The sequence below is a fragment of the Myotis myotis genome, unplaced genomic scaffold (genome assembly GCF_014108235.1).
Source record: "Myotis myotis isolate mMyoMyo1 unplaced genomic scaffold, mMyoMyo1.p scaffold_m19_p_3, whole genome shotgun sequence".
NCBI classification, from domain to species: Eukaryota; Metazoa; Chordata; class Mammalia; order Chiroptera; family Vespertilionidae; genus Myotis; species Myotis myotis.
This window is the reverse complement of record NW_023416335.1, coordinates 166,532,200-166,559,219: the sequence shown is the minus strand read 5'-3', so window position 1 is coordinate 166,559,219 and position 27,020 is coordinate 166,532,200. Positions and strand designations below refer to the sequence as shown.

The 27,020-nt window shown below is 37.9% G+C and overlaps 1 protein-coding gene across 3 annotated transcripts in view; it reads right to left on the bottom strand.

Moving 5' to 3' along the window:
• Nucleotides 1–1,961: 1,961 nt before the first annotated feature.
• Nucleotides 1,962–27,020, bottom strand: part of SLC38A4 (solute carrier family 38 member 4) — a 62,681-nt gene continuing 37,622 nt past the window's right edge. For all 3 annotated transcript variants that reach the window (XM_036299552.1, XM_036299551.1, XM_036299553.1), the window contains 14 exons: nucleotides 25,557–25,647; nucleotides 24,928–25,043; nucleotides 22,116–22,189; nucleotides 21,567–21,659; nucleotides 17,655–17,736; nucleotides 17,482–17,564; nucleotides 17,326–17,384; nucleotides 16,176–16,451; nucleotides 15,964–16,043; nucleotides 14,611–14,711; nucleotides 12,600–12,724; nucleotides 6,960–7,104; nucleotides 5,549–5,646; nucleotides 1,962–4,187 (listed from right to left, as the gene is read on the bottom strand). In XM_036299552.1, the coding sequence (XP_036155445.1) occupies nucleotides 4,086–4,187; nucleotides 5,549–5,646; nucleotides 6,960–7,104; nucleotides 12,600–12,724; nucleotides 14,611–14,711; nucleotides 15,964–16,043; nucleotides 16,176–16,451; nucleotides 17,326–17,384; nucleotides 17,482–17,564; nucleotides 17,655–17,736; nucleotides 21,567–21,659; nucleotides 22,116–22,189; nucleotides 24,928–25,043; nucleotides 25,557–25,647 (1,525 nt within the window). In that variant the 3' untranslated portion in view covers nucleotides 1,962–4,085. The remainder of the gene's footprint in view (nucleotides 4,188–5,548; nucleotides 5,647–6,959; nucleotides 7,105–12,599; nucleotides 12,725–14,610; nucleotides 14,712–15,963; nucleotides 16,044–16,175; nucleotides 16,452–17,325; nucleotides 17,385–17,481; nucleotides 17,565–17,654; nucleotides 17,737–21,566; nucleotides 21,660–22,115; nucleotides 22,190–24,927; nucleotides 25,044–25,556; nucleotides 25,648–27,020) is intronic.

Here is a 27,020-nt window from a genome sequence, read left to right as displayed (position 1 = left end):
ACTTATTTCCTTTTTCAATCAGTTTCTTCAATATTGTCCATTAAATAGTTAGTGCAAAATTTTTATTGGGAAAAGACAGTCAGGAAGGTGCATCCTGAAGAGGCCACGGCTGTACATACGGCTTCTGCACAGGAGGCAGAATGCTGAGTCAAGAGAAAATGGCAGAACTTCCAATCTGGTAAATAAAAATCAAACGGAACAGTTTCTCCTCTTTCATTTATATGTATCTGCAACAAAGGCTGAGAAAGCTAATAAAGTTGATTACAAGCAGCCAGTAAGGTTTTTTGCTATCCTGGGCCTGTCTATGTAGTACTGGATCTCAACTAAGATTCAAAGTGATTTAGAAAAAGTTACTTTTAATGAAATATCTGCATAAGACAAGAGTTATATTACCATACATTAATAAAGCATAAAAAAAGAAAAACCAACAGAAAAAAGAAGACTCTTACACTCCAAATTTGAAAATTTCAACATTAATTACAACAATACCATTCCAATTAATCGTATCCTGGTTAGGCAGGAATTGTAGAGCTCTAAGCAGTAAACACCTAGCTCCAGAAAGATGTAATTAAGACACATCAGGAAAATGAGTAGCATGCTATATACTGAGGAAATATATGTGCAGTCTGAGAAAGGACACATATCCAGAATATAAAAAGACCGTTGGCAAATCAACAATCAAAAGACAAGCCACCTAATTTTAAAAATAAACAAAATATTGGAAAAGGCACTTTAGAAAAGGAAGCATGAGTGGGCATGAAGCACATGGAAGTTGCCAACACTAGTCATCAGGGAAATGCAAATGAAAATCACAAGATACTATAGGTGTCCCCCCAAAAAAGTATACATACTTTGAATGACTATAAAGTCAGTGTTTATTAACATATAGTTCATTTTCAAAATTTAAAAGAATCTACAGTAATGAATATAAATATTTTTTTTTGTTAATGTCTGCTTTCAAACTGATGACCACTCTGGTCCAAGCACTGCAAATAACGTGAAGCAATGGAATTGCAAACATCAAGAATCTTTTCCTTTGGTATTTGTGACCCTCAATTAATCAACTGTTGCCAGTTTTATACCATAAACTTTATCTTTTATGTATCCCCATAAAAAAGTCTAGTGGATAAATTTTCTTTGTTCAAAGCTTAGTCTAGCTTCCCCCATTATTTCAACCAGTTAAACCTGAAGAGGAGTGAAAATTGAGTGAGTTATCAGCATTTGTTATAATTATAAAGGCAGTATTTGTACTTCAACTGTGCTTTCAAACTTCCAGTAGCATTTTAGGATGAATTTCCTTTGTTCAAAGCTTAATCTGGCTGAAAATAAAGAAACATCAATTCAACTATCAGCTGTTAAAATACCAAAAATGTTTTGGGGACACCCTATATTTCACACTTACTAGAAAGGCTGTCAAGTATAAAACACAACAGCGAATGTCAGGGATGTGGCACAACTGGAGCTTGTATACTTTACTGGTGAAAATGAAATGGTAGAACCACTTTGAAGAACTATTTGGAAGTTTCTTAGAAAATTAAGCCAACACTTTACCATATGACTCGTCATTCCCACTAAGAGTCCATTTCTGCCCAATCCTCAACACGCGCATGTTGCTTTCCTCTCTCCGAAATCTTCCATGTCTTTATCTTACTATTCTCATGTTTCTTCTAGTCCCTCTTTTTTTCCCATCTCAAATGAATTCTCCCTAATTAACCATAAAGGGATTAATTTCTTTCACATTTATTCTAAGAGGTATATATGTGATGATATAAAATAAAGATGATTTAGGATTAGTTGTGTATTTTGCCTAAATAAGATGGCAACTATTTTTGACAGCTACAGATGTTAGTTCTATGTCAATAGTAACAATGATAATAGAACAAAGAAAGACAATATTTAGATTTAAAATTCTTTTCTTGTATAATTCAGAGTCTTTAGCAATGGAAAAAGATCACATCATAGTCATTTTGAAAAGTTCATTTATTATATACCAATATACACTTTCTGTAATAAAAAAGCCTCCCAATACATTGAACCATCTTATAAATGAAATAAGAAAATAAAATTTTTATCTGTTTACAAATGGGGTTAAATTAACCATATGTATGTCTGCCCTGCAGTCTGAATTCATCCCGAAATGGCCATGAGAAAGAAATGGTGCTTCATTATGGGGCATTGTAGTATTGCTCTTGAGTATTTATATAATTACATATGTTGACATTTTTAAGTTAGTCATTTCAAATGTAAAACATTCAAAATATATACAGATTTTACAGTTTTCCACTTTTTTGTTAATTATTGATATTTACATTTAAAAACATTCAGATTAAACTTTTTTTTAACACTCAGAAAGCAACTTTTCCACCTGCTATCTCTTTAGATGAATGAAAATACATCTTAAAGATGCTGTTTGGAAAATTTTTTCCAATAATAGTAACTTAAAAGTTATGATAGTTTCTAGTAATGTTCAATTTCCATAAAAAAGTGCACCATTTTACAGTATTGTGCCTCTAGAAAATAATACATAAAACAAATATATTTTCTTATAGCACATTCCAGAAAAACTATTAGAATATGATTTAATATTATCATACTTATATGATACTTGTATTTCATACTTGGCTTTACTAAAATATAAAATATAGAACAAATGTTCTTGCTACTGATTTGAAAAAAAAGTAGCAAACTCCAGAAATTCCAGGCGGTAAGTACTATTTTTTAAATCCATTTCATGTATGCTGTAGAAGTGAGCAAAAATAATAGTTTGCTTCTCCTTGTAGTGTTAGCATTTATTTTTATGGAGAACCACTCAACATTGTAGTAAATGGCAAATAAATGTCAGCAAACACCTGTCTAAGATATAATGAACTAAATGCTATTGTAGTTATGCTAAATTAAATGAACAGTATTATTAATAATTATTTGCAAATAAGAACTTATTTTCTTGTAGGTGATTATGATATTACTGTAAACATTGAAAAAGAACATTACTGAGCTATGTATAACTTAGGTTTCAAATTTAAAATATCCCCAATAGACAGATACATACAAATGGATTTTTGAGCCCATCAACTTAATTCCCTGCCCTCACCCCAAATAATATAAATGTTTTGACTGTAATGAGAGACAAACTACACACGTAAAAAATAAAAATCAGATGTACCATACATTAAAATTCTGGTGACTACAGAATAAGATTATATACACAAACATATAGCAATCACAGTTTCCTGCACTGAATGTTTATCAAATAAAAATGTATCAAACAATACTGGGTAGTGTACCTCCACATGAATTGTGGTCTTCTAAAAATTCTGAATGAGAATGGAAGACGAGAGGGAGAGCATTGTTCAATAATAAAAGTATGATAAGAGGACTAAGACTAATATGAAAAAGCAAATGCTTCCAGAACAGGCAGTTTAGCTATAAGCATTATTTTTGTTGTTGCTCTATAATTTAAATAAGACCCCTCTCATAATGTTTAAAAAAAGTCTAAATGAAGAAGTCATTAATTCAATGTCACAAATAGGATGGGCAAAATATTCTTTTACTGTTGACAATAAGATATTCTAGCCTGGTGTCTGATCATTCATATATCTTACAGGGACAAGTTTGTAAGACGTGCCTTTTGCCTCTGTTATTAAATAGATCCAAAGTGTTTAGTGCAAGATTAGGGGAAGGCATTAAGTGGTGATAGCTTTGCCACCAGGGCATTTCATTTGATATTCTGAGAATACAAGCATTTGGTACTATGGAAAGGGGGAGGGGGCTATCTGATGACCATTACACTCAGCTACCCTTATTCTGTTTGTACAACAGCAAAAATACATCATCTTATACCCCTCTGGCAAAACCTGCGTAGAAATGTGCACCACGGATTTTAAACACATAAACAGCCACTCTTGACAAAAATGACGATTTTCTCTTCTGAAGGTGCCTGGTGATGTTACTGGTGAATATCTTTGGAATCTTCTTGTTACTTCCTATGAATAACATTCCAATCATCGGGGTAAAATAGCTCACATGTCCTTTGGAGCTTAATTTGTAACCACTTCCAGTAGAAAAAGAAAGTATTTTTCTTTGGGTTAGTGATGCTTGGAATTCGGGGGATTGTAAATCCAGTCCGTGATAATGAGCGCCATGCTTCCACTCATGAAGATGATGCCAACCACGAGGAAAATTAAAGCCTGTAAGTCAGAGAGAACTTGTGAGGAACACAGAAACCATCCTTACTTAGCAAAGCTTGTGCTAAGTCAGTAAACAGTAAATTGTTTACCTAAGTCAGCAATCTGATTTGCCTATTGAATTGTATTATTCTTATAGCTCAGCTATCCATGCCTAGCAATTCAGTCAATTTAGAAGCCTAGTTCAGGAAAGAGGGTGAATACATTAGAGAGATTGTAACCCAAATGTTCAAAATACGGTAATGGTTCATTGATTTGGTACATCAAAATGATGGAATACCCTGGAATCATTAAAAAGCCAAGCAACAGAAGACAATTTAATGACCAGGGGAGAGCTCACAGTCTTTTAGGTGAAAAAAAGCAGGTCATAAGAGAGTAGTAGGTGTGATGAAAATTTATAAGCAAACAAAAATAACACCAGAAACAGCCTTATTTAGTACCACACAGGTCAATCTCCCAATTCTAGATACTAGGAAGCAGCTGCTAATTTCTTTTTAACTTGAAAGAATCTAGAATATAATTTTACTCATTTTTACATCTGATAAACTGAAAATGGGTCACAAAAAGATCAAGTAACTTGCTAAGGTCACACTGCTATAAAGCCCAAGGAAGACTACACAGAGTAGAAACTTGCGGGTGAGATGATTGGAGGAGCTTTTGATACCAAATTGTCCCGAAAAACCCCAAGAGGTGAATGACTCCCAGGCAAAATTCAGTGTAATTCAGTAAGAGGCTTCTTTTCAAGTCTTAATATAAGACTTTATTAAGCAGTCATGGATAATACGTAATTATTGGAAAAACAATTATTTCTAGTGTATTTTTCTGTAGTTATATTACAGAAGAGAAGTACATACTCTCTCATTTCATAAAACTATACTTCATATCTAAAGAGGTTAACTGGGAAAGGAGTGCTTCTGCTCTGGATGTCAGTCCACACCAGAAGACAGCAAGCTCCTATGGAGGGGAAAATAAAAGCAATATCTTTTCTTTGGGCCTTATACCTAACGAATATGGCCAAAGTGTTTATGAACACTGTCCTTCCTGCGTAATTTCCCATAAAATAGTGTCACAAACACTGAGTGGCGGAGATAAGATGCATGTGTGTCTGTGGGAGATCTCCATTAGCCTCTGACAGGTAGGAAGAACTCAGCCCAAGATATTAGGTATTTGAAGAGAAGAAATCCCGGAATCATCTGAGCCAGAACTCCAGCCTTCTTTCTCTCCACCAGAGAATTCCAATTCATCTTTGATTGTTCATTCCTGTTCAGCAATTCATATTTTTTTTTGAACCATGTGTATTTTCTGGTTTATTCTGAGTAGTCAAAGAACAGCTTATAATGGGGAAAATTGCAAGTCTTACTTACCCCAACCTTTTGGGGTGATCGAAGAGGTTCTTTCTTGACAAGTTTAAGATAAAAAGCTGCTGGGAGAATGAAGATCAGCATAGTGGCAGAAGAAGCCCCTGAGGAGAGAGACACCAGACAGGTCAACGTCTTACATAGCAGGTCTGACTCAGCAAAGCAAAGACACCAGATCTAAAGCTGCCCTAATCTTAGCACTAAATCCACTATAAGATCCTCTGTGTTGCTTATTCAAAGAAGATATGTTTATAAGGAAAATTAAACTATACCTAACATCATAGCTGCATACTAAGTACACATAACCTATAATCAATAATAAAACGACCAAATGTCACAAATTTACAGGAAATTAATCCTATATAATAAAAGCCCAGGGACTGAATGGCAGAATGACCAGAAGGACAGGAACAACTGAGGCCCCTCACCCTGGCTGGCCCCGCCCCCAATCAGCCCCCATTGGGGCGGGCCAACTGGACCCCACCAGTGCACGAATTTGTGCACTGGGCCTCTAGTAATACAATAAGCATCTACTAAGGAGGCTGAACTCATCACACACCCTTCCTATTTACTTCTAACTTTTCAAGTTGCTTTTACCTAAGTTTTAGAAGTTTTATACAGTATTGTATTTAAAGTTGTAGTAAACCCCCAAATCAGCAGAATAAAAATATTAAATATATTATCAGGCCACACAGTAAAGGGAAATAATATGCTTTACAAAATCAATCTCCTCCTCCTCCAAAGATATCCTTAATTCTCAGCTAATCACAGACCTGAGAGAGCATCCCGAGGGTAAAATCTGTCTCCCTTATTTTTTGCTGCAGAGTTAAGACCTAAGTGCAAACCCAGGGTCCACTCCAAGGTATAGGACTTGACTTCTGTGGGGCTCAGTTTCCTCGTCTGTCAGAAAAGGCAGCGGGACTAGATGACCTGTAAGGTAGCTTTTGGCACTAACATTTTCGGATTGTGTGAGTAACTTCCAGTGTCATCTGGGAGAGAGGGAGGGTGATAGCTGGTGCCCCATGGGACTATTAGGAAGCCTGGGAGCCTCAGACAGATGGGGATTCTCGGCCTCCCAGCAGAGGCTCCCTGTCTGCCATTTAAGGGGCTATCAGCTTGAGTTGACTCCATGAAAAGGTGGAGGGATTAAGAAGTACAAGTCGGTAGTTACAAAATAGTCACAGGGATGTAAGGTACAGCCTAGGGAATAAAGTAAAAAATATTGTGATAACTAGGTATGATTTCAGACGGGTGCTGGAAATTTCCGGGGGAACACTTCATAAAGTATATGGTTGTCTAACCAGTATACGGTACACCTGAAACTAATATGAATTAATAGTGAATGTAAACTGTAATTGAACAATAAATTTTTTTTAAAAAAGTAGATGGGAAAAAAAAAAGCCTTTCTGAAACTTACCTATGAATCCAAAGATGTATTTTATAGTTGGCACAAGGATGACCAAAATATTGTTAAGTGCAATAAGCATGGCTGCAATCAGGATATGTCTTATCCAGCTGAAGGGCCTTTTGGGAAATAACAGTGTTGTCACTGACGTACGAATCTGCAACAAGAAAGTTCAAAGGCAAGGTCACTGCTTTGTTTTTTACTTTATTATTTAAAACTAGAGGCCCGATGCACAAATTCGTGCACGGGTGGGGTCCCTCAGCCTGGCTGGCGATCGAGGCCGTCTTGCCCAGTCCAGGTGGAGGGACTGCAGGAGGTTGACTGGCCAGGGGAGGTTGGCTGTGGGAGCGTGCTGACCACCAGGGGGCAGCTCCTGATTGGACATCTGCCCCCTGGTAGTGTCATAGCGACTGGTCATTCAGTCACCAGTTGTAACCGTCACTTCGGCTTTGATATGTATAGATATTCTCGTTGCTCTGGAGCATTTTCTTTGTTTCTCCTTTTTCTCCCAGAAAATACCTTGATGCTGATTTTTTTTTTTTAGAATTTCCTTACTGTGATAAAATACACATAACACAAAATTCACCATCTTAACCATTTTTAAGTGTACAGTTCAGTGGTAATAAGTAAATTCATATTTTTCATATGTACATACAGTATAAGTATAGTATAATAATTTTTTCTTAAAATCTCTCAGAAAGAGATAAAATAACAGATAAGAGATATAAATCAGAGACAGTAAAACCCTTGTTGATTTCTAATTATGTCTTGTCAGACTGGAGCAAGCATTAAGGGTGAGCACTGAATTGCTTTGCATGGGATTGCAAATGGAATCTTTACAAACCTGGGTTTTTCTTAATTTTGCTTTGTACTTAACATGTTTTTTTTTCCCACCTGATTTTTTTTAAATGATACTGTGTTTACTCCTTTCTCTTCTTACCCGTTTAGGAACACCCCCCCCCCCCCCAATTATAGATTATAAATACACAAAAGACAAAGAACAGGACCTAATAATGTTAACATTCCTCAGAGTTTCTAGCTTAGAGTCTTGCACACAGCAGGCACTCAGTAAATGTTGAATTAAATGGAACAGAACAAATCTTCCCCCTCCCTTCAGGGTCCTTGACAGATTTCAACCCTATTTTAGTGACTGAAATAAGTAGGTGAAGGGTCAGGAGAGGCTCCTTTGGCAGCAGCTGCTCAAGTTACTCTGATGTAACTGGATGAAAAGGTCCTTTGGAGTAGAGGGAACGCCAGTTATGTCTGAACAGCTTAACAAAGTTGGAAATACTCTTATCTTTGGACTCTTAGAAGACACTTTTGACTTTGTGGAATTAGTCTATTGGCTTTGCAATAAGTGAGCACTTCATTTAAGCTGGGACATCACATTTTTAGAAATGCTGGGATTGATTTGCACTTTAAAATTTTACTTCTGAAGTCTCTTAATGGCATGGGGATGGGAATTTACTTGAAAGAGAAAATGTAAAATATAGTATTTTGAAACACATGTATGAACGACAAAAACTTCGAACTGAATTGCTTGCAGTTTCTAATGTGACATTCCTTTCATACCACTCCACCAAAATTAAAGCCATCTGTTCAGGTTTATAAAGCAATTTCATTTCCAGAATGGCAAACCAGAGAGTCTCTGGAAATGGTTTAAGAGCGACTTTGTAACGGATTTTAAAAATTGGATTAGCAAAAATTATGAAAGTCATTGTGAAAAGGACTGAGGAAAGCAAATGCCTTTATTTTGTTTTCCCAGCAGCTTATAAATTCTACATTATGTCCTGTTTAATGCTGTCCAATCTGGTCTCACCAGTGGGCTTGAAATGAGCTTTCTATGGTACATACATAATGCTGAAGGGTTCATTTGTCTGAAGTGCTGCATTTATAGAATAAACAACTAGAATATAGGTTATTTCCAGGCAGAGGTCACATCTAAGTGCTTTTTAGTCCTTTGTTAAAATAACGCATTTAACTGAATAAGCTGAGTTACAGGCAATCCTGTATGTACAGTATAAGTGGTTTCTTAAGGTCATATGGCTCCCAGAAGGATGAAGGTTTAGCATAATGAGCACTGGTTGGAGTAAATGGTGAAAGCTTGCTCCTCATGGTGAATAAGGAATCACAAAAGCCAAACGGAACTGAAGATGTTGAGTTGCCAGTGTATTCCTGAAGAGGGCGATAGGGCAAGCAGGGAGTCAGCAGGCTGCTGGTGATGGTAGGGGGAGGTGGAAAAGAAGGGAAGGAAACCTGCTGGTCATTCCATGTTAAAATGCAGCCTTGAGATGTGAGCCTGGGATCAAAAGATCCTCAGCAACTCTGTTTACCTATGTCAGCATAGAGATCACTCTGGCTTATTACCCACAAAGCACTGCCTGCTGTTCCACTTATCTAAGTGCCCTTTTCTCTACAGACACAAGCTGATAAGAACCTGGAAATGTGGGTCAGATGCTGTGGGTGGGGGAAGTCCCCAGCAACCGCCATAGCTTCCAACTCGGAATGATTCCAGAAAAGTTCCAGAGCTCTAGAGAAAACTTGCTATTTCCAGAGAGGGTGTTCTGAACAGGAGCCTTACTTAGGAGGTGCTATGTTCTAATGTAGGACCCAACGTGAAAGTCAGAAATGCAGAGGGAGAGGAGAAAGTGAGAGCCTTAGGTCTAAATTCTAAAAAAAAAAAAAAAAAAGTGAATTCTATTGCTTAGGAGTAAATCACAGTTTCACTTTGTAGGATTGCTTAGGACAATACCTATGGATCACGATTCTATTCCAATTTACATAGCAACATCTGCCATATTTCTATGCCTACCTCTACATACACTTAAAAACACATCTGAAGGCAACAGACATGAAAAGAATGACTTTACTGTGATATAATGAAATAGAAATAGCTAGAGAGTCTGGGACTTGATCTCTTTTTTGTAAGGTGTGGCAGGTGGAATTTGAGTCTCTGTGTTCTTGATAAACCTGTTAGAATTATTTGCCTTTCTGTTTTTCATGGTGTTGTGTGAATTGTACTATGTAAAGGGAAGTATAAGCTAATATGCATTATTAGTCCTTGGGGAGGACTAACAGACACCCCTGCCCCCTATCATCTCCCTTCTACTACTAAGAAAGAGAAATGTTGGGCTGCCAGTGAAAAAGCTCGCATCTTAATTCACTTCATTTATTCATCTGCCCAGCAAACATTGCAAGCTCTCACTATATGCGTTTGACTAAGAAGGAAAAAACTAATCTTACTGGAGAAAAGAAAGATAATAAATGGATTAATCAAAGGAAAAACCATCCAACCATCTTACAGCAACAAAACCATTCTCCTATCTTCCTGGGTTTGTAAGAAAGAGAGCCCAGTTATTGAAAGAAAAAGAGTAAAAAACCCAAAAAAACAAAAAACCCAACCCCTAAAAGTGACATATTTTAATCCAGATTAGGTTTTATTTGCTTGTTTGTTTTATTGTTTATATGGGGATATTGAGGCAAACTAAATACACTTCTTATTGGCCAAGAGTCTGTTAACACATAGAAACCTGCCAAGAGAACCATGCTGAGACTCGGCATTTGACACATTGAAAATCCTGGCTCTAAATTGTAAGAAACAAACAAAAACAACACTAACAACGTCCTCTGTCACCTTGGGGGGGAAGTGAATGTTGCCTTGTGACTCTTGGCTGGGACAAGCAGGCTGACCCATCCATCACATCCACAGAGCTGGGTTTATTCAGCCCAGATCGTCACCCAAACTGGAATTGCTGACAAATGTCAGCAAGGGGACTGGCCTAACACTTTTGCTAGAAAAGGGAGCTTGTACATCTCAGGAAAAGGCAGATTCATTTGAAGACGCTTTTCCTTGGAAAACATTGCTGATATTGTTCTACGCCAGTCATGCCCTAACCTCCAGGGGTTTACAACCAGGAGAAAGGTGGACAAGTGTACAGATCATCTCAGTGTAACATTGTAAGGGCAAAACAGAATTACAGGCATCGTGTTTCATAAATGCAAAGGTTGAGTGAAAATAAATAGTGAAGGATAGCAGTTATTTTTCTGAAATTTGTTTCTAATGGTCAACTTTGGTTCTAACAGACATCTAATGGGGGGTATTTCCAACCTACTGCCCTTCCTGATGGTAGTGGTGCTGTAGCTATCACATAGAGGGAGAATTTCCATGGGGATGTTGGGATTATAAATGTCAAGGTGAAATGGTCCCCAGTATATGAAAAGCTGACTTTAACTTTCCATTGCCATGATCCAGCCATCACTGTCATGCTATGAGTGCTACATTAGTTTACCTGGTACGGATTAGCTGTGTGACCACAGCCAACTCTGTTAATCCCGACACCAAGACTTAAAAGCACTGTATTCAGGGTTTATGAATAAAGCAATACAGAAGCACATACCAGATTTCTTTTACAAAATGCTTTGATTCAACAGTGATGTGCCTACGGTGTACCAAAATGTAATTAGTGATCTTTACATACAAAAAGAAGGGCTCCCAGTATTCTTTTCCCAGTGATGTGATTTGCTTAGAAATTCTACCCTATAATACACTTTCTGTCTACAGCTGTCTTCTGCCTTGTATCCATGCTGGAGCTGATTTTAGGCTAAAGCTGTGTACATGTCATTTGAAATACTTTCAGATATATGAGAGGCAAGACATTATTTAACAGTAAATATTAGCCAACATAGCAATAAGGATCTGATTTCATGCACTCATGAAAAAGGAATGTGCCAAAACATATTTCAGCACACACACTGCATTTAAAGTGACCACAGAGTCATTACATGAGCAGTCCTCCTCTGCTTGGCCCTGTATGGAACATTCTGTACAGGACAGTGCCGGTTACTGTGTCGCTTATTTCCCCCCCTAAAATGAATGAGTAAATTCAGTGTTTATGAAAGGAGAAGAGTTGGCAGGAGAGCACAGACCTATGTTTATCCATAGGTGGTAGTTTTAACTCACGCAGCCCAAATCTCTACAACCAGCCCCGCTCTATGATCCCAGCAAAACTGACGCCAATGCAAATGCCAGGAAGGGGCACGCCAATGAGGACATGTGTCCGCTTGGGGGGCAGTAGAAGAGATATATGATGGATAATGTAACTTTACCCAAAAATTTGGTTTTAGGATGCCATTTACTTCACATGAACCCCTTTTAATTAGTCTTCAAGAAATTAGGTTAAATAATACGCCTTTTGGATGTTACTGTGGCACAATAAACTGGGGTGGGGGGATAAAATACCTTCAAAACTGTGGTGAAATGTAATATGAGTTGAAAGTTATTGTGGTTTTGGCTTTCAAGTGTCAGAAGTTATATGAACTTCTACTCACTTCTACTAATGCACAAGATAGAAGTTCAAGATCTGTTTTTTAATTTTAAATTTAAAAATAAATTTCAGCCTCAATAAGGCTGGAAAATAAATAAAAATAAATTTCATAATTTTTCCCCCTACACTTTAAAAATACCTAACATCTAAAAATACTTGCTCTATAGTCAATTTTAAGTGACTCCAAAATGCTGTATAAAAAATAATAATATTCCTCGGGCATTGCAATTGCAAACTCACATTATAATTAAGCCCATATCAAGTCAGAACATATGTACTAATCTACAGATTCAAGCAGGATTCTTTCCTCAAAGCTCCATGTACTTACTGGGAACAGGACGATGGGCACCGTTAGTGTTACTGCCACAAGGACCGCCAGGCGTACCATGAGGAGAGGGGTGTCAAATGTGTACACTTTGATGTAAGCATGAAGCAATTCATCTTCAACTTCTCCTACAAAGAGGAAGAATAGAAAGAGTCCATTTGGTTACCTCTGGCAACATTCTACAGAGGGAACATAGTACAGTAGAAACAACTCATGTCGGCGAATCCAGACACTTCTGTTTTCACTGTGTCTCTGAGCTTATTAGCTGTGTGACCATTGAACAAAGGGGCCCTGAAGCTTACACATTGCAGAGGCTATTATGCATGGTGATACATCTATCTCTGCTCCTCTGAAGCATCACAAAACAGATGATAGACTGAGGTGCCCTGGTTCAAGGTCATGAAAGGCCCAAGCACCACCAGTTGTCCCTCACACCCTGTCACCACCACCCCCTCTACCCGCACCTGCCCAGTCAGCCTGAGGCAGCTTCTCCTAATCCAGTATGGAAGCCCTAGTACAATTGATCTACAACATTTCTTCAAGCTCAACGATTATGACTCCATGACAACACGGATACTCATACATTTGGACTTTTCAAGTTTTGCTTGTCTTATGAAACTCAGAGTCAATATAAGTAACATGCAAGGATGAGTTAGTATGAGTTTTACAGGGTCTCTCAATGAATATTGTGCTAAGACTAAGATGCTGCCCTCCTGGAAAACACAGTCATTTAGAATTTCAAGCACAAATGACAAGGAGGTGCTAATAGAATCAGATGCAGTCTGTCCCATTACTCCCCTCAAAATCAGACAGAGGATAAAAAAATATCTTCAGTGGTATTGACTGGACTTTCATTAACTCACAGCCAGAAAGGACTTAATGCCCACTCTAAAGCAAGTACTTGGTTAATAGCCAAATATTGGTCAAATAGAATAAAAGTCAATCAAATGGTGCTTTCCCTCACCCAGTCTTTCCCCTCAACTTGTCTTGCAAACAATTTAATTTACCAAGTCACTCAGAAAAATGCAAAAAGTTAAGTTTATACAAAAAGTATATTTATGATTAGTGTGAACAAATACTAGCAGGCCAATGTTTGACTCCCTGAAATTTGTCTGTAGGACCATGCTTCGGAGAAGGGAATGACAATCCTACTCCTTTTGTGTCCCGTTAAGATGCCATAGAGGAAGTGTTTTAGGCATACATAATCTAATGGGGCCATGTCACATTTTGTTTTGATAGTACATTCCCAGATTGAAGGGAATTCTGGCATGTACTTTTCTTTCTTTAGGAAACCATTCATTATAACAGAATAGAATAGGATGAGCAAAAAATGTTGCCTAATGCTACAAGCCCTCAGATTTGACTTAACTGGTAAATAAAAAACAGGTTCTAACTCTAGAATGTTGTACTTTTTCTGCCATTTGCTTGGTAGGTAGTTTTCAACCAATAGAGCTTTACAACACGCAATTGGATTCACTCTCATTGCTTCTAGCCTGAGATGGATTAGGGAGTCAAGCCAAAGAAATACCACCTATCCCAGAAGGAAAATACTTAAATTTGAGGAATTAAAAAAAAAGTATGGCCCTAACCAGTTTGGCTCAGTGGATAGAGTGTCGGCCTGCGAACTCAAGGGTCCCGGGTTCAATTCCGGTCAAGGGGATGTACCTTGGTTGCGGGCACATCCCCGGCGGGGGGTGTGCAGGAGGCAGCTGATCTATGTTTCTCTCTCATCGATGGTTCTAACTCTATTCCTCTCTCTTCCTCTCTGTAAAAAATCAATAAAATATTTATTTTTTAAAAGTGTGAATTTACAAATTGTTGTAATTTGTTAGCCAAGCTGGTTCAGGTCCTATTTTCTTGGGTCAAGTGACATGATTAAGAGAGCATGTTAACCAAGTACTTGTATCTACAATTCATGCTGCTTAAGAGGGTACTAAAAGAATGATACCTACTGGGATTAATGATCCGTTCAGCCAGGATTTGCACAGAGAATGACGTTGACAGAGTGACCTACCATAAAATGTTAGGTAACCAAAGAGGGCAGCAAGCAGGTACATGATGAGCATCCCCGTGATGGAAATATTCGACACTGACTGCATCTTCCTCCGGGACCGACTGGAAATAAAATGAACACTGAGTTTGTTTCTTTAAATTTATGAACAGGTCACTTTTTAAAATGAAAATAAGAAAATCATGAAAGGATGGATGTCATTATAAAACCTCATTCCTGATGCAAAAGCATAGCTTATTTAAATTTGTCTTATAAAGGATTTGTTTCCATTTTTCTAAAACATTACTCCTTCAGTCTTAGAAACAACTACCTTCCTAAAAGAGGACAAGTTTATTTCCTGTTGACAAGTAAGCTTGTCTACTGAGTATTTAACAATGTAATTAACATGAAAGCCTTAATATTTCATAGTGGGGTGGGTTTATTGAGGACAAGTACCTACGTGAATCAGCAAAACCCTACCTCTAGGAGTTCTATTATTACCAGGATACTTGATATTATTACCTGGACAGCTTCTAGAAACCAGGAAGGCACACAGTGGCTTGAAGTCAATTGTCAGGCCTCTAGAGTAACTGCTACATGTGATTTTCCAAGACATAAAAATAATTTAAAATTCCAAAAAATTTTTATGAAATAAATCAGAATTTATGGGGAAAGTTATTGCTACTTAGTAAAAATGAAGACTGAGATTGTTCATGTCTGTGTTAAAGAAGCTGAACTTATTATATGACATTATCCCTTAAGGCCAAAGAGGGAAGCTGCTATTGTAATGGGCTCAGACCCAACTCATCCTCAAGTGGATGCAACAACCTCAAAGGGCAAAGAGTATTAATGACAGAATATCAGCTGGAAGAAACAAGATTGTCTAGCCAGTGTCTCCATTGTACAGGTAAGACAATGGAGGTCAGATATTGGCACATCTCTGTGGTCAATTCTTCTAGACAAGGGTTAGGGACTGACTACAGGAGACCTCAGTGGCCTAGTAAGGTCACCCTAACCATAATTTTTTATCTTTATGAGTGTGGTAGTTTCCAGTTCAAGTGACATCACTTCTTTCCACCAAAATTAAAATTTGAATCCTCCATGTCTGCCAAAATCCTTACAGCCACTGGCTTCTCCCCTTCCCTGGACCCTCCCCTGGACCATTAGGGTGGAGGAATAGAAGAGAGGGATGTAGAGAAGGTAGTGCGGTGATGGGTCTGACTCACACCTTTCTGGTTAAAGCACATTACTGAAGAGTAGTTACAGCACAAATTCTCTAAAGAGAAAGCTATAAACCATGCTACTGAATAAAGCACCATTGAACATATGAGCCCATTTTCAAAGCAAATTAGAATGCTAAAATGATGGCTGCCTTACTCTTTAAGTTCACTGTAGATGGGAAGGACCTCAGGGTGGCAAACAAAAGCAAATGCTAGGATAGGAATTGCATAGGCGGTCTGAAAAACAAAGACAACACCGCATGTTTAGCATTCCAACACGGATGGCAATCCCTGGCCACCTCAGCTTATGAAATAAATGCTCAGAGGCCACACTACTAGGCTCATTAGAGACCCAGGCCTCGCACTTACCCGGGAGTTGAATACAAAGTATTTGGGTTGACACTTGTCATCACTGTGTGCTTCATACTCTACTCCGCTGCCATGAAGAGAGTCCTTGGCCGGGTTGTCATCAAGCCCTGCAGGATTCTGGTGGGTGTAATCCATCATGAAGTTCACACCACTGCTCTCAGAGTTGTTGGGTAACATTACCACGTGCATTGGAAATGTATTGTTGAATGTCAAATTTCCAACATTGTGATCCAGATTGGGCAGAGGGCAGGGTATTTGGAATTTCTTATAAATCACCTAGACCCAATCATAAAAAAACAACAGCGTTAGCCTTTTGAATACAATGATATGAAAATCTGTATGTGTGCCTTATGGGATGAAGGTGAGGGGCCTCTGCTGATGATTCCTTTTAGACTAATGGACAATGGAGACTCCCTCTCTCTAGCCTCTGTTCTAAGGAAAGAGCTGGAGCTAGAGTTGGAAGCCCTACCCCTTAAAGTCAACAAGACAGTATTCTGCATGAATCCATCGTAAGCTTCATTCATACTCTTCCATTAAAAGATGATCATTTCCTTGCTCTGCCTCATGTCTTTTATTTTTTCAAACTAATAATAATATGGGTTATTAAAAACTCCCTTCTTCTCCTTTACCTCTTTGGAGAAATGCTGTATAAAATCTGGCACCCATGATATTACAAGAAATTCCTTTTTGGTGGGGATTGGGGACAGGTGAGGGGAGGGATTTCTTCTTTATTCCCACTGTGGTTGCCCTCTCTTCATAGGTAGAATGATTAAGAGAAAATGGCTAATTCATGCGGATATGGCTAATCGGTAGTCTACTCATTTCTCTTCTAGGAATCTTATCTTCTTCTACCACCTTCTAAATACTAGGCTATTGTCATGTTCCCACTTGAAGTATTCTTTTGGTCCAAATATATATTGTGTGAGCCTAAAACATACTATTAGCAATGGTCTTGACATTCTAACTCAACTATTTTTAAACTCATGACTGTTCTTTTCTCATTCCAAATTAGAATACAAAAAAAAAATATTGTTTGTGATGCAAGAACTATTTCATGCTAGTGAGGTGCTTGAACAACAACAAAAAAGAACACTAATTCAGTCACTAAACGCATCTCATGCTATAAGAATCATGTCAATAAATCACTTACCACACTGACAAAAAACACCATGCAGGTAAGAGAAAATCCACTGGTATAACCAAGGTAACCTAGAAGTTAGCAGAGAAATTCTGGAAGGTGAATATGGCATCTACAATCAGCTTACTATAAATATAAAACAAAAATAAAAATAAAAAACAACTTTACCTAAATTTTTAAGTAGAGAAAGTGGGAGAATGATTCCAACAGACACAAATATGACGAGGTAGTTGCCATTGAGGTACCATTCTCTAGAAGAGAAAGACAGACCAGAATATTGGGATTGGAAAAGACCAACTAGAATGAGTCACTTGCTATTACAGAGAGAACAGAAGACCTACCCCGTATTTTCTTCAAGTCCCATGAATGCTTTGATTACTTCAGGTAGTTCGTATTTAATGATAAAGAGGTAGCTTGACATTGCTAAAACGAAAAGCACGACAGCTTAGTAGAGTGCACAGCAACAAAGTCACGGGCAAGTTGTGAGAAGTCCTTGCATTTGAGATACACATTCTTCCCAGGAAGGTGCACGTTTAGTCCCCCAAATGGCAAGGAAAGTTCCCCACTGTGTATTCTGTACTGCTTCCAAGTTCTTTCCAAAAATAGCCGTTTGGCCCTCTGGCTCTTGCATCTGGAACTTCGCTAACAGTATCAATAACGATTCTGTGTTCAATCCTGCTCTGAGGTTTTCAGTGAAGCTGCACTTTGAATGTTTTCCCCTCATTAGTTATAAGTCATCAGGAACTGTGCTGGGTGATCCTGTCTTAGTGTCTATAACTTGAGGAAGGGCCTGGCAACAAAAGGCCTGGGTTCACCACGGTAGACTACGTGTCCCTCTAGCTCTCTCCAGGTGGGGGCCAGTCTAGTCCTCTGTATCTCCCTGAGGGGCACACCAAATCTCAGACCACTGTCTAATCTGGTGTCATACTTGACTGATAAAAGAATCCAGGAGTGGATAGCTCCTCCTCCCATGGTCAATGAAAATTTTCCTCCTCTGCCTCCTGGCCTTCCTTTGGCTGAATAAGAAATTATACGAAGTGGCAACATTTCTTGAGCATTTAGATAAGTGATAGATGTGTTATCATGCACTCTTCTAAAAACCAGATGAAATCTATAAACCCAATCCCTGGAAAAACATTCAGTATATGTGTATATATGCATAATATATATTTTTGCCTACAACTGTAGGGATTTATGCAACATCCCTTTCTCAGTTCCATCTACTCAGTGTTTTGTTATTTGATACACCGTCAAAAGTCTCAATTAAAAATAAACTGGCGGGTTTTACATTGAAACTGAATGTAGAATTCAGCTGAATGCTACATCCTCCCGGCGAATTTTTGCTAACACATTTTAAAGCAGATACTAAGTTGTAAGTTGAACTATTAACATTAAACTAATGAATATTACAGATGTTTCCTTAACCTCAAATGGAAGTAATAACGGTGATAATAATCCCCCACATTTTTAGTTCTGCACATCACTCATCTAAACAGCAAGAGGTACATTATTATCTTCATTCCTCAGCTGAGGGCAGATGGCTTCCATGGCATGTCCGAGATCATGCAGCTTGACCATGACAGACCTCATCCCAAGTGCACGTTCCCTGCTTTCAGGCCAGTGCTCCTCCTCTCTTGTGGAGTGAAGTGATTCTTACAATACCTGCTGTATCTTCTGCAAACACTATCTGGTTAATCTTTACAAAGCTTGGCTAAAGCAAAATCTTGCAGAGAGTAAACAGACGAGATATTTCTGATTAGCTGGCTTCGTGCGGTACCATTCAATTTTAGAGAGCTATTATTGCTGACTTTCAGTGACGTTACCACTGTTAATGTGTTTGGTCTTCAAAAATTCAGAATGATCCCGACCTGTCTGGGTAATGTCAACATGATTCTGCCAGTGTTGAAACATCCATGGTAAATGTTAATTTTCAGGGGACTGAGGAAATTAAACGTTCTAAATGTGGAGTTGCTAAATACAGAAATACAAGTGATTCCCCTTAGGGCAAAATAACCACTCATCAAGTAGAGTAACCAAAGTGAGAGCATTTTTAGGAACTATATATAAAATTTTATCTTTCTACCTTAAAGCCACACTTCTTGTCATGTGTGTGGCTTCATCGAGACACCACTTTATAGTTTATGCCATTATTTAGAAGCGTAATAGTAGCTATACTTTGAACAATAGACGGTGCTATTGCCACTTAGCCTGTTGTAGTCAGGGCTAAATATGTGTATGATCATTTCAGTTGTCCAAACAAAATAGATCAACTGTAGATAATCCTATGAAATGCTTGATACTTTAAATCCTGATAAGGCTGAAAATTTGAACCAAATGTAGAGCAGTCTATTTGGTGGAGGATGGGGGCTGACATGCTTATGACCCCAAACCAGTAAAATGAATGAAGCAATCCTGTCAATACTGCCAAATTCTGCCCAAGATTGTAGTCTTAACATATAAAAACACGAGAAGAAACAAATATAAATCCATATATGCCTGGATTTTATCTGCTTATCAACTATCCATCATCAGGAGCAGATATAGTTAGATAAGGTTATTAAAAGAATTGCTGCATTCCAGAAATCCTAGATAATTCCAGTGATTTTATTTGTCAAAAAGGGTTACCTATTTGCAAGATCTCTGTGCAAGTTTATTTACTGCAGCATCGTCTGTAAGAGTGAAAAACGGGAAACAATCCAACTGTCTATCAATAAGGGATTCAGTAAGCCAATTATGCTACACTGGCACAATAAAAAATGCAAAAGCCATTAAAAAGGACAATGCGTGGATACAGTCAGGGCATATTGTTAAATTTTAAAAAAGCAAACTGCAAATCAGTATTAAAAGAAGGTCCAATTTTAACAGAAAAAAATATACTTATTAAATTTGGCAGAGAAAAACCTGAAGTTGTTATTTCTAAGGGTGACTTACATAAACATTTCTTTGTCATCTATATTTTTAAGTAATGTTTTAGTTGTTCACAGTTAGCATTTATTTGTCTTATAATTATAAAAGTGTCCATTTAAAAAATAATCAGAAGGGCTCCAGAGACATGGACATCGGATCTGAGAGCCAGGGCGGAAGGAAGCATGTGCCATATGTTGTCTTATTTCATCCTTGCAGCGACCTTGTGAGGATGGAATATTACTCCCACTTTCATAGATGGAAAATTAGACTCAAAGGAGCAACGTGACTTTCCCAAGGTCACAGATAGTGACAGAAATGGACTCAAACTGAGGTGCATCTGAATCCAAAAGCCTTCCATCCATGCAAGGGTTTTAAGTACCTTTTAAAAATAGTAACAGACAAGATACCTACAAAGAGGTCTAAGGGAGCCCAGAGGAAGTAGGGAATACTAGTTCCTAAAAGCCGAGAGAAGTGGTGGGTTGTGGGAGGGGAGAGAGATAGAGATAGAGATAGAGATAGAGATAGAGATAGAGATAGAGATAGAGATAGAGAGATAGAAAGAGAAAGAGAAAGAGAGAGAGAGAGCAAATCTGTGTAATTGTGTTTGTTAGGGTGGAGAACTACAAGAACAGGGGAACTGAATATAATTTGTTATGAGATGACACAGACACATAGTGGAGAGATAGGTGAGATAGATAGATGACTAGATAGATAGATAGATAGATAGATAGATAGATAGATTTGAGGGGGTTGTTAGGAAAGGTATCAGAATGGTAGGTGGAGGAAAGATAATGAAGGCCCTTACATATCAGGCCAAAGAGTTTAAATTTTACCTTGAAAATAATAAGGAAGAATTTTATGCACAGTAGAAGCAAGAATAGATTTGATTTGAGAAAGTTAATCTGTAGGATGAATTAGAGATAGGAGCAGGGGAAATTCAAGTTTAGGTTATCACTGTAGTGGTGAGAACAGAACGAGAGGAAAGATTGAAGAGGTAAGTAAGAGATAACATGAACAGGAGCCAGTTGGTATTTGATTGGATGTTCAGGATTAGGGAGAGAGTGAAAATTTAGGCTGACACCCAGATTTCAAGGAAGGTTTTACTCTATATTTTAATTCTAGAAGTCATTGGTAGGGTTTTATATAGTATTTCATTGTTACATATTGTTATTTTTACTTAAAGAGGGGCAGCAAGTCTATTTTTAAAACTTATTTTTTTAATTTAAAAACTACAAAGCAGCTATTTTTCTGTATTTACAGTGCTCATGTATTGTGTAAGAGTTTTCTTATATATTAAACATTCTTTAGAAAGTTTAAGTAGCCTGTTGAAGGCTATATCTCCTTACCTCCAATGTTCTGCATTGTAATGGAAATAAAAGCTGCGATTTTCCCAGGCCATCCAAATGCCTTTTCCCCCAATTTTTCATAAATCAGAGACCCTACAATCAAAGATAAAATAACCTTGTTAAAAAGATTGTTTTAATGACTAAAATATTTCTGTAATATAATTCTACACTGGAGTCTCAAATGTATAAATAAGAACCATATATAAATTATAAACTCAAAAGATGCGATATCAAAAACCAATGCAAAATATGTTAAAATATTCCCTACACAAAAAGCAGTGGCTTCATTCATGTGAGCTCCATGCAGCAAGTTGAAACTCTTATTATTTACCAAAATCTTTTTATCTATTTGGCTTCAACTTGAGCCAGTTGACTTTCACTTCTCTCAGTTGCTCAAATAACTAAAAATATTGAGAGACCATATTATTGGGCTCAGAAGAAAATAAAATGTGAAACTGACCAAAATCATCCTATAGTTATGGAGCTATAGACTAAAATACCCTTTAAAGAGAATCAAAATAGGACATTTGGACTTAATGGGTAGCATACCTCCTTCCTTTGAAGTCTTTAATAAAAGGTGAACTGAATAGAGTGATAATATTGCCACAGTAAGCAGCATGATTCTGTGAGGGGAACAGAGAATAGAAATAAGTTTCTATAATACATAATACATAATAACAGATGTTACAATAAATGATCACATTGGTCTTTTCAATCATTAACTTTCCAAAAGTATGGATTTGGGGGAAGCTGAGAAATTCTTTTCAGAACTCCACACATACTCTTTAATGCTACAGAGCTGGAATGTGCTATTATTTATGCACCAAAACCTACTGCCTGAAGTTCCTAATCTCTCTCTCTCTTTTTTTGTGTGTGTGTGTTACCCAGTAGTAAAATCTGGTTCATAACTTAGGTGCTAAATGTATAACAAAATTAGCAAATACCACATCTGCTTACTCAGCACATGGGTCTGTATACATCATATTTGCACGATAATTGTACCAACATAGATAGGGCTATTCAGTAGTCTCGCTAAACCTTATTCTAAATCCGAGAAACAGAAAAGCCGAAGCGAGCAGAGTCTGAGCTCCATTACTACTGTCCCAGCACATCAGGGGTCAAGCGGTGAACGAGAGGGTCAGGCAACAGAGAAACAGAAAGGTAAGTGTAGGGTGCAGGGGAATTGCTTTCTTGTATTAAAACAAAAATCATTCCTGGTTCAGGACCCTCCACATGTCTACATGCATATAGGATTTCTTTACCTAGCTAGTTATCAGTGTCTCTCCAAAAACAAGACTTGAAAAACAAGAATAGAGGCATTTATGTAATAACTTAAAGAGCAATATTAAATGTTGCCTGACATTTAAAAACAAAAAATCACATTCTTTGACTGTTTTCACATGAAGAGAGCACACTAAACATTTCCCACAGTTGATCATGTCCGTTGGTAACTCCCTCTGCAGTCAGTGTTGCAACTGTACATTTGGACCACAAGTTACTAATTTTATAATGACTCTAACTTTGTTGTGCCAGAACTGACTAATCAATGACTTGTTCATGTGTTCTGCATGCCTCGTGAGCTTACCTGTTCTTAAAGAATTATATATTTCAGATGACATCATTTTGTCACTTGGAAAAATACTGGACATTCCCAGTATTCTAAACACAAGCTTGCTTTGGCAAACAGAGTAAAACCAATGAAACACTGTGTCACTTGCTGTGAATTAAGGGCGAGAGCTGAATCCAGCCTGAGCTGCTTACACATAAAACATACCCACAATGTAGAGCAATTTAGCTTCTCTGGCCAAATTAACCTGCTGCATGTTTGTAAGCCTGAAGTGAGGCCCTTGGTTCTAAAACTGGAAATGACCTGTGGCTCTAGCATTGGGGAAAATGTTTAGTTTTTCTGTTCACCAGTGATCTATGCTAACTTCCTAATTATTGATAGTATGTGTAATTAATGAGAAGACATTATATATGCAGCTACATATGTGAATACATCTCTAGCTAGGAAGATTCAGAGAATTTAAAAAATGAGTTTATTTCAAACATGGCTTATAAAAGTTGATATAAAAACCCATTCAGCTAAAAAATCTTATAGCTAAAACATTTCAATGAAAGCACTAACTCAATATAAATATTTATAGTCCTGCTTGATCCTTAGCCCTCAAATAGCTGTGTGATTATCTAATCATAAGTGATGTTCAGAACATAAATAGCATATATTTGTAATATAAATATTGCATTCTTAGACAGTTATTTAATGCTCTAGCATTGCATTAGAGATTGTGATCTGCATTCACACTGATGCCTGACTAATATCAGACTTGATTCCTGTGAAGAATTCCAGTGCTGCCAACTGTGTCTTGGAAAATACCAGGCAGGACGTAATGCACACAAGCACCTGTGGCTGTCTGTCACTGACAATGCAGTATCCTTCCTCCAGGTCAGCTGTGTGACGTTACTAATCTCAGGCAGCTTTTGACCACATTTGATTACAGTGCATAGGTTTAGGAATAGACTTGGGCCGCTCCACAAATATTCCCTGTGCTAAGCCTGTACTAGGTCTTGGGGATACAAACATGTGATGAGTAAAATCAGACCTGGACTCTACTCTCTGGAGGTTACAGTGTAGCAAGGGAGATATACATTTATCAAATAAGTCACACAACTATACTGAAACATTAAAAATGGTGAGTAAGTGCATAATAAAGGTGGTAAGGTGGTTTGTCCCAGTCATGGAGGTCAGGGAAGGCAGCACAGGTGTGAGGCTGAGCTGAGATATCAGGAGTTACTACATGAAAAGGAAAGAGGATTTCCAAGAGCATGTGCAAAGGCCCTGTGGTAAGAGGAAACATTGCGCCTTCATAGAATGGAGAAAAGGCTAGTGTGCCCAGTATATCTGGTGCCCAGGGACATGAGAGATGAGGTGTGACATAGAACCAGGGTAGGCAGGGCCCTGATTTAAAGTGAGTCTTTTTCCCAAAAGTGTTATAAAGTCAGCTTTGCTTCTGAGAAAGATCTTTTGACTACTAACCACCAATTATTTTAAGCATCCACTAAATAATGAATTAGTGTTTTTTTAATGGTCCTATAGGCTGTGGTGGGGGGCTTCTCCATCACTGTGGCTGGCTGAGAGCATACAGTTTCTGCCATTTGATTAGGGACAGTTGGTTGAACACGTACTATGATTTGACTACTCTGATTCCTCCTCAGGTTGCTGTTTTATCTAAAAGCAAGAGGAATATGCTATGGTCTCAGATTATTTCTGTTCACAAAGATCAAACTTCAGATTGTTAATTAAAAGAACACCAGGTATATATGGGCTTCAAACCAGATGTGGACATATCCGTTCACTTACACAAACAGTATGATCCCTGTGTTGGCCATGGCGTAGGACAGGCCCAAGATTCCGCTGCCCATGATGGCATTACTCAGGTTAAATGAAGACATTCCAAACGAGGTGTTTCCAGGATGCTTGAAGAAAAAGGGACACAGTATCAGCAAATAACTCCCAGAGAATGAGCCAGTTGGGGATTATTCTTATTTTCACATTATCTTTACTGGAGGAGATTATAGTCTGAGCCTGAAGACTAAGATAACATCACAGTGAATAAAAGCTTTTTTATTGACTCAACTTCAATAAAAGCATGTAATTGTCAATGGAATTCAGTGCTTAGCTCTAGCAAGGATCTCGGTTTAAAAAAAAAATACAGGTTGAGTATCACAAAGAAGGGAAAACATGTATGATTGCAGATTGCATTTGGGTTAGAATGATTTCTCCAAAAAACAAATAAATTTCATAAATGATTTATGTAGCCATATGGCGAACAGGAAAAACAAGCCCTTATTCCAGTAAGGGCCTGAATAAACAGAGAATGTGCTGATCAAGGCTTGGAAAATTTCAGTCACACTGTTTTCCCACAGAGACCTGGGTAGATCAGACACCCTCAAGTCCTGTTTATTGCCTGAAAGCAGAGATTCACTTACATGCTCATCATCATAATCTGCCAGCTTCTTTTTCCCCAAAAATCCATTTGTCAGGAATTTCTGACTTTCATCATCTTCATTAGTAAATTGACTGAACGAGAATAGAAAAAGGAAAATAAGAAAGTAAATACATCTAAGCAAAGGCTCTGAATTATATCTATGTTTCAGGTGATTTAAGTGATGGAATAAGAGGAGGAAAAACAGGACGCCTAAAACTTTTTCCTCTTTTCCTCCATAGGAGTGTCCCTTCCAGCCCAGTGACTGAGCTCCAGTTAGGGGAGGGAAGGAGGAAGTTATGAAAGAAGAAAGTATTGGCGCTTTAGTTGGAATTTTTAAAACCACATTTCTTCTCCTCATATTAATTATGCAATAAAGAGAATAATTAGAGCTCATTTTGTTTCCACTTAGAGCTCTTCCAAAGGAAAGATAAAGACTCGTCATGGAGGTTTCTCAACTACTCCCACGCTATAATCAGATAATTTTATTAATTCAATAAATGCTTATTAACAAACTAGGCACTGTGGTCCTCATCTCACTTGATGCTCAAATATCCCCATGAGAGGGCCTTCTGTGCCCTGAGTCTAAGGACAAGGTGACTATGGCTCATATAAGTGAAGTCACATGCTTACACCCGCCACGCCCCAAGTCCAGCATCTTCCACATGCCGTCCCAGACAGGGGCCTATAGCTGATATTTTCCTCTTTTTTTTGTCTCCATCTGTTTATTCACATAACCCTCTCTAGAAAGTAGTTCAGTGGTAGCTTGATGTTGTGTTTGGTTGTTTTTGTTGTGTGAGTTTGTATATTTGAGTCACTCTGCAAATAGGCTTGGGTGATTAGACAATGGACGAAACTAAGAAAACATTAAAGAAACCCAATGATTTATGAGAAGAGTTGAGAGGAAAGCGTGACATTAAAATGTCACTCTTGACAGAACATGTGATTATGGTCTACTTGTGCGCAGGCTGGAAGCTACACACCCCTCACTGTGCTGGTTGGTTCCTGTACTTGCTGGCCAGGGGCTCTGAGGGTATGAACCTACTACCAGCCCCATTTCCAAAGGCTTGACTAATGAGTCCAGCTGCCACCATTGCCTATGGACACTGCACAGTATCACACAGGCTTTCTTTTGGTCATATGAAATGCTCACCTATGCATGCTTCTTCAAAGTGCTTTATAATGAGATAGATTGCAATTTTTAGGGCATTTCTTACATGACAGAGTAAGATAAAACAATTGGAGGACATTTTATTAAAATGACCCTTATAAATAAAAAAGTGGAAAATAATTAATATGGGAGATCTGTGCCGATTATATTTAATAATAGGAACTAATCCTGAAAGGAACCTTGTGAGGAAGAGGGATGACGAGGTTACTTTTTGAGAATAGAGAACAGTTCTCACAGGTGTCGACAGAACCAGCAGACAAGATCACAAAGTTCTATGTGCTTTCTAGAACCTGAGGT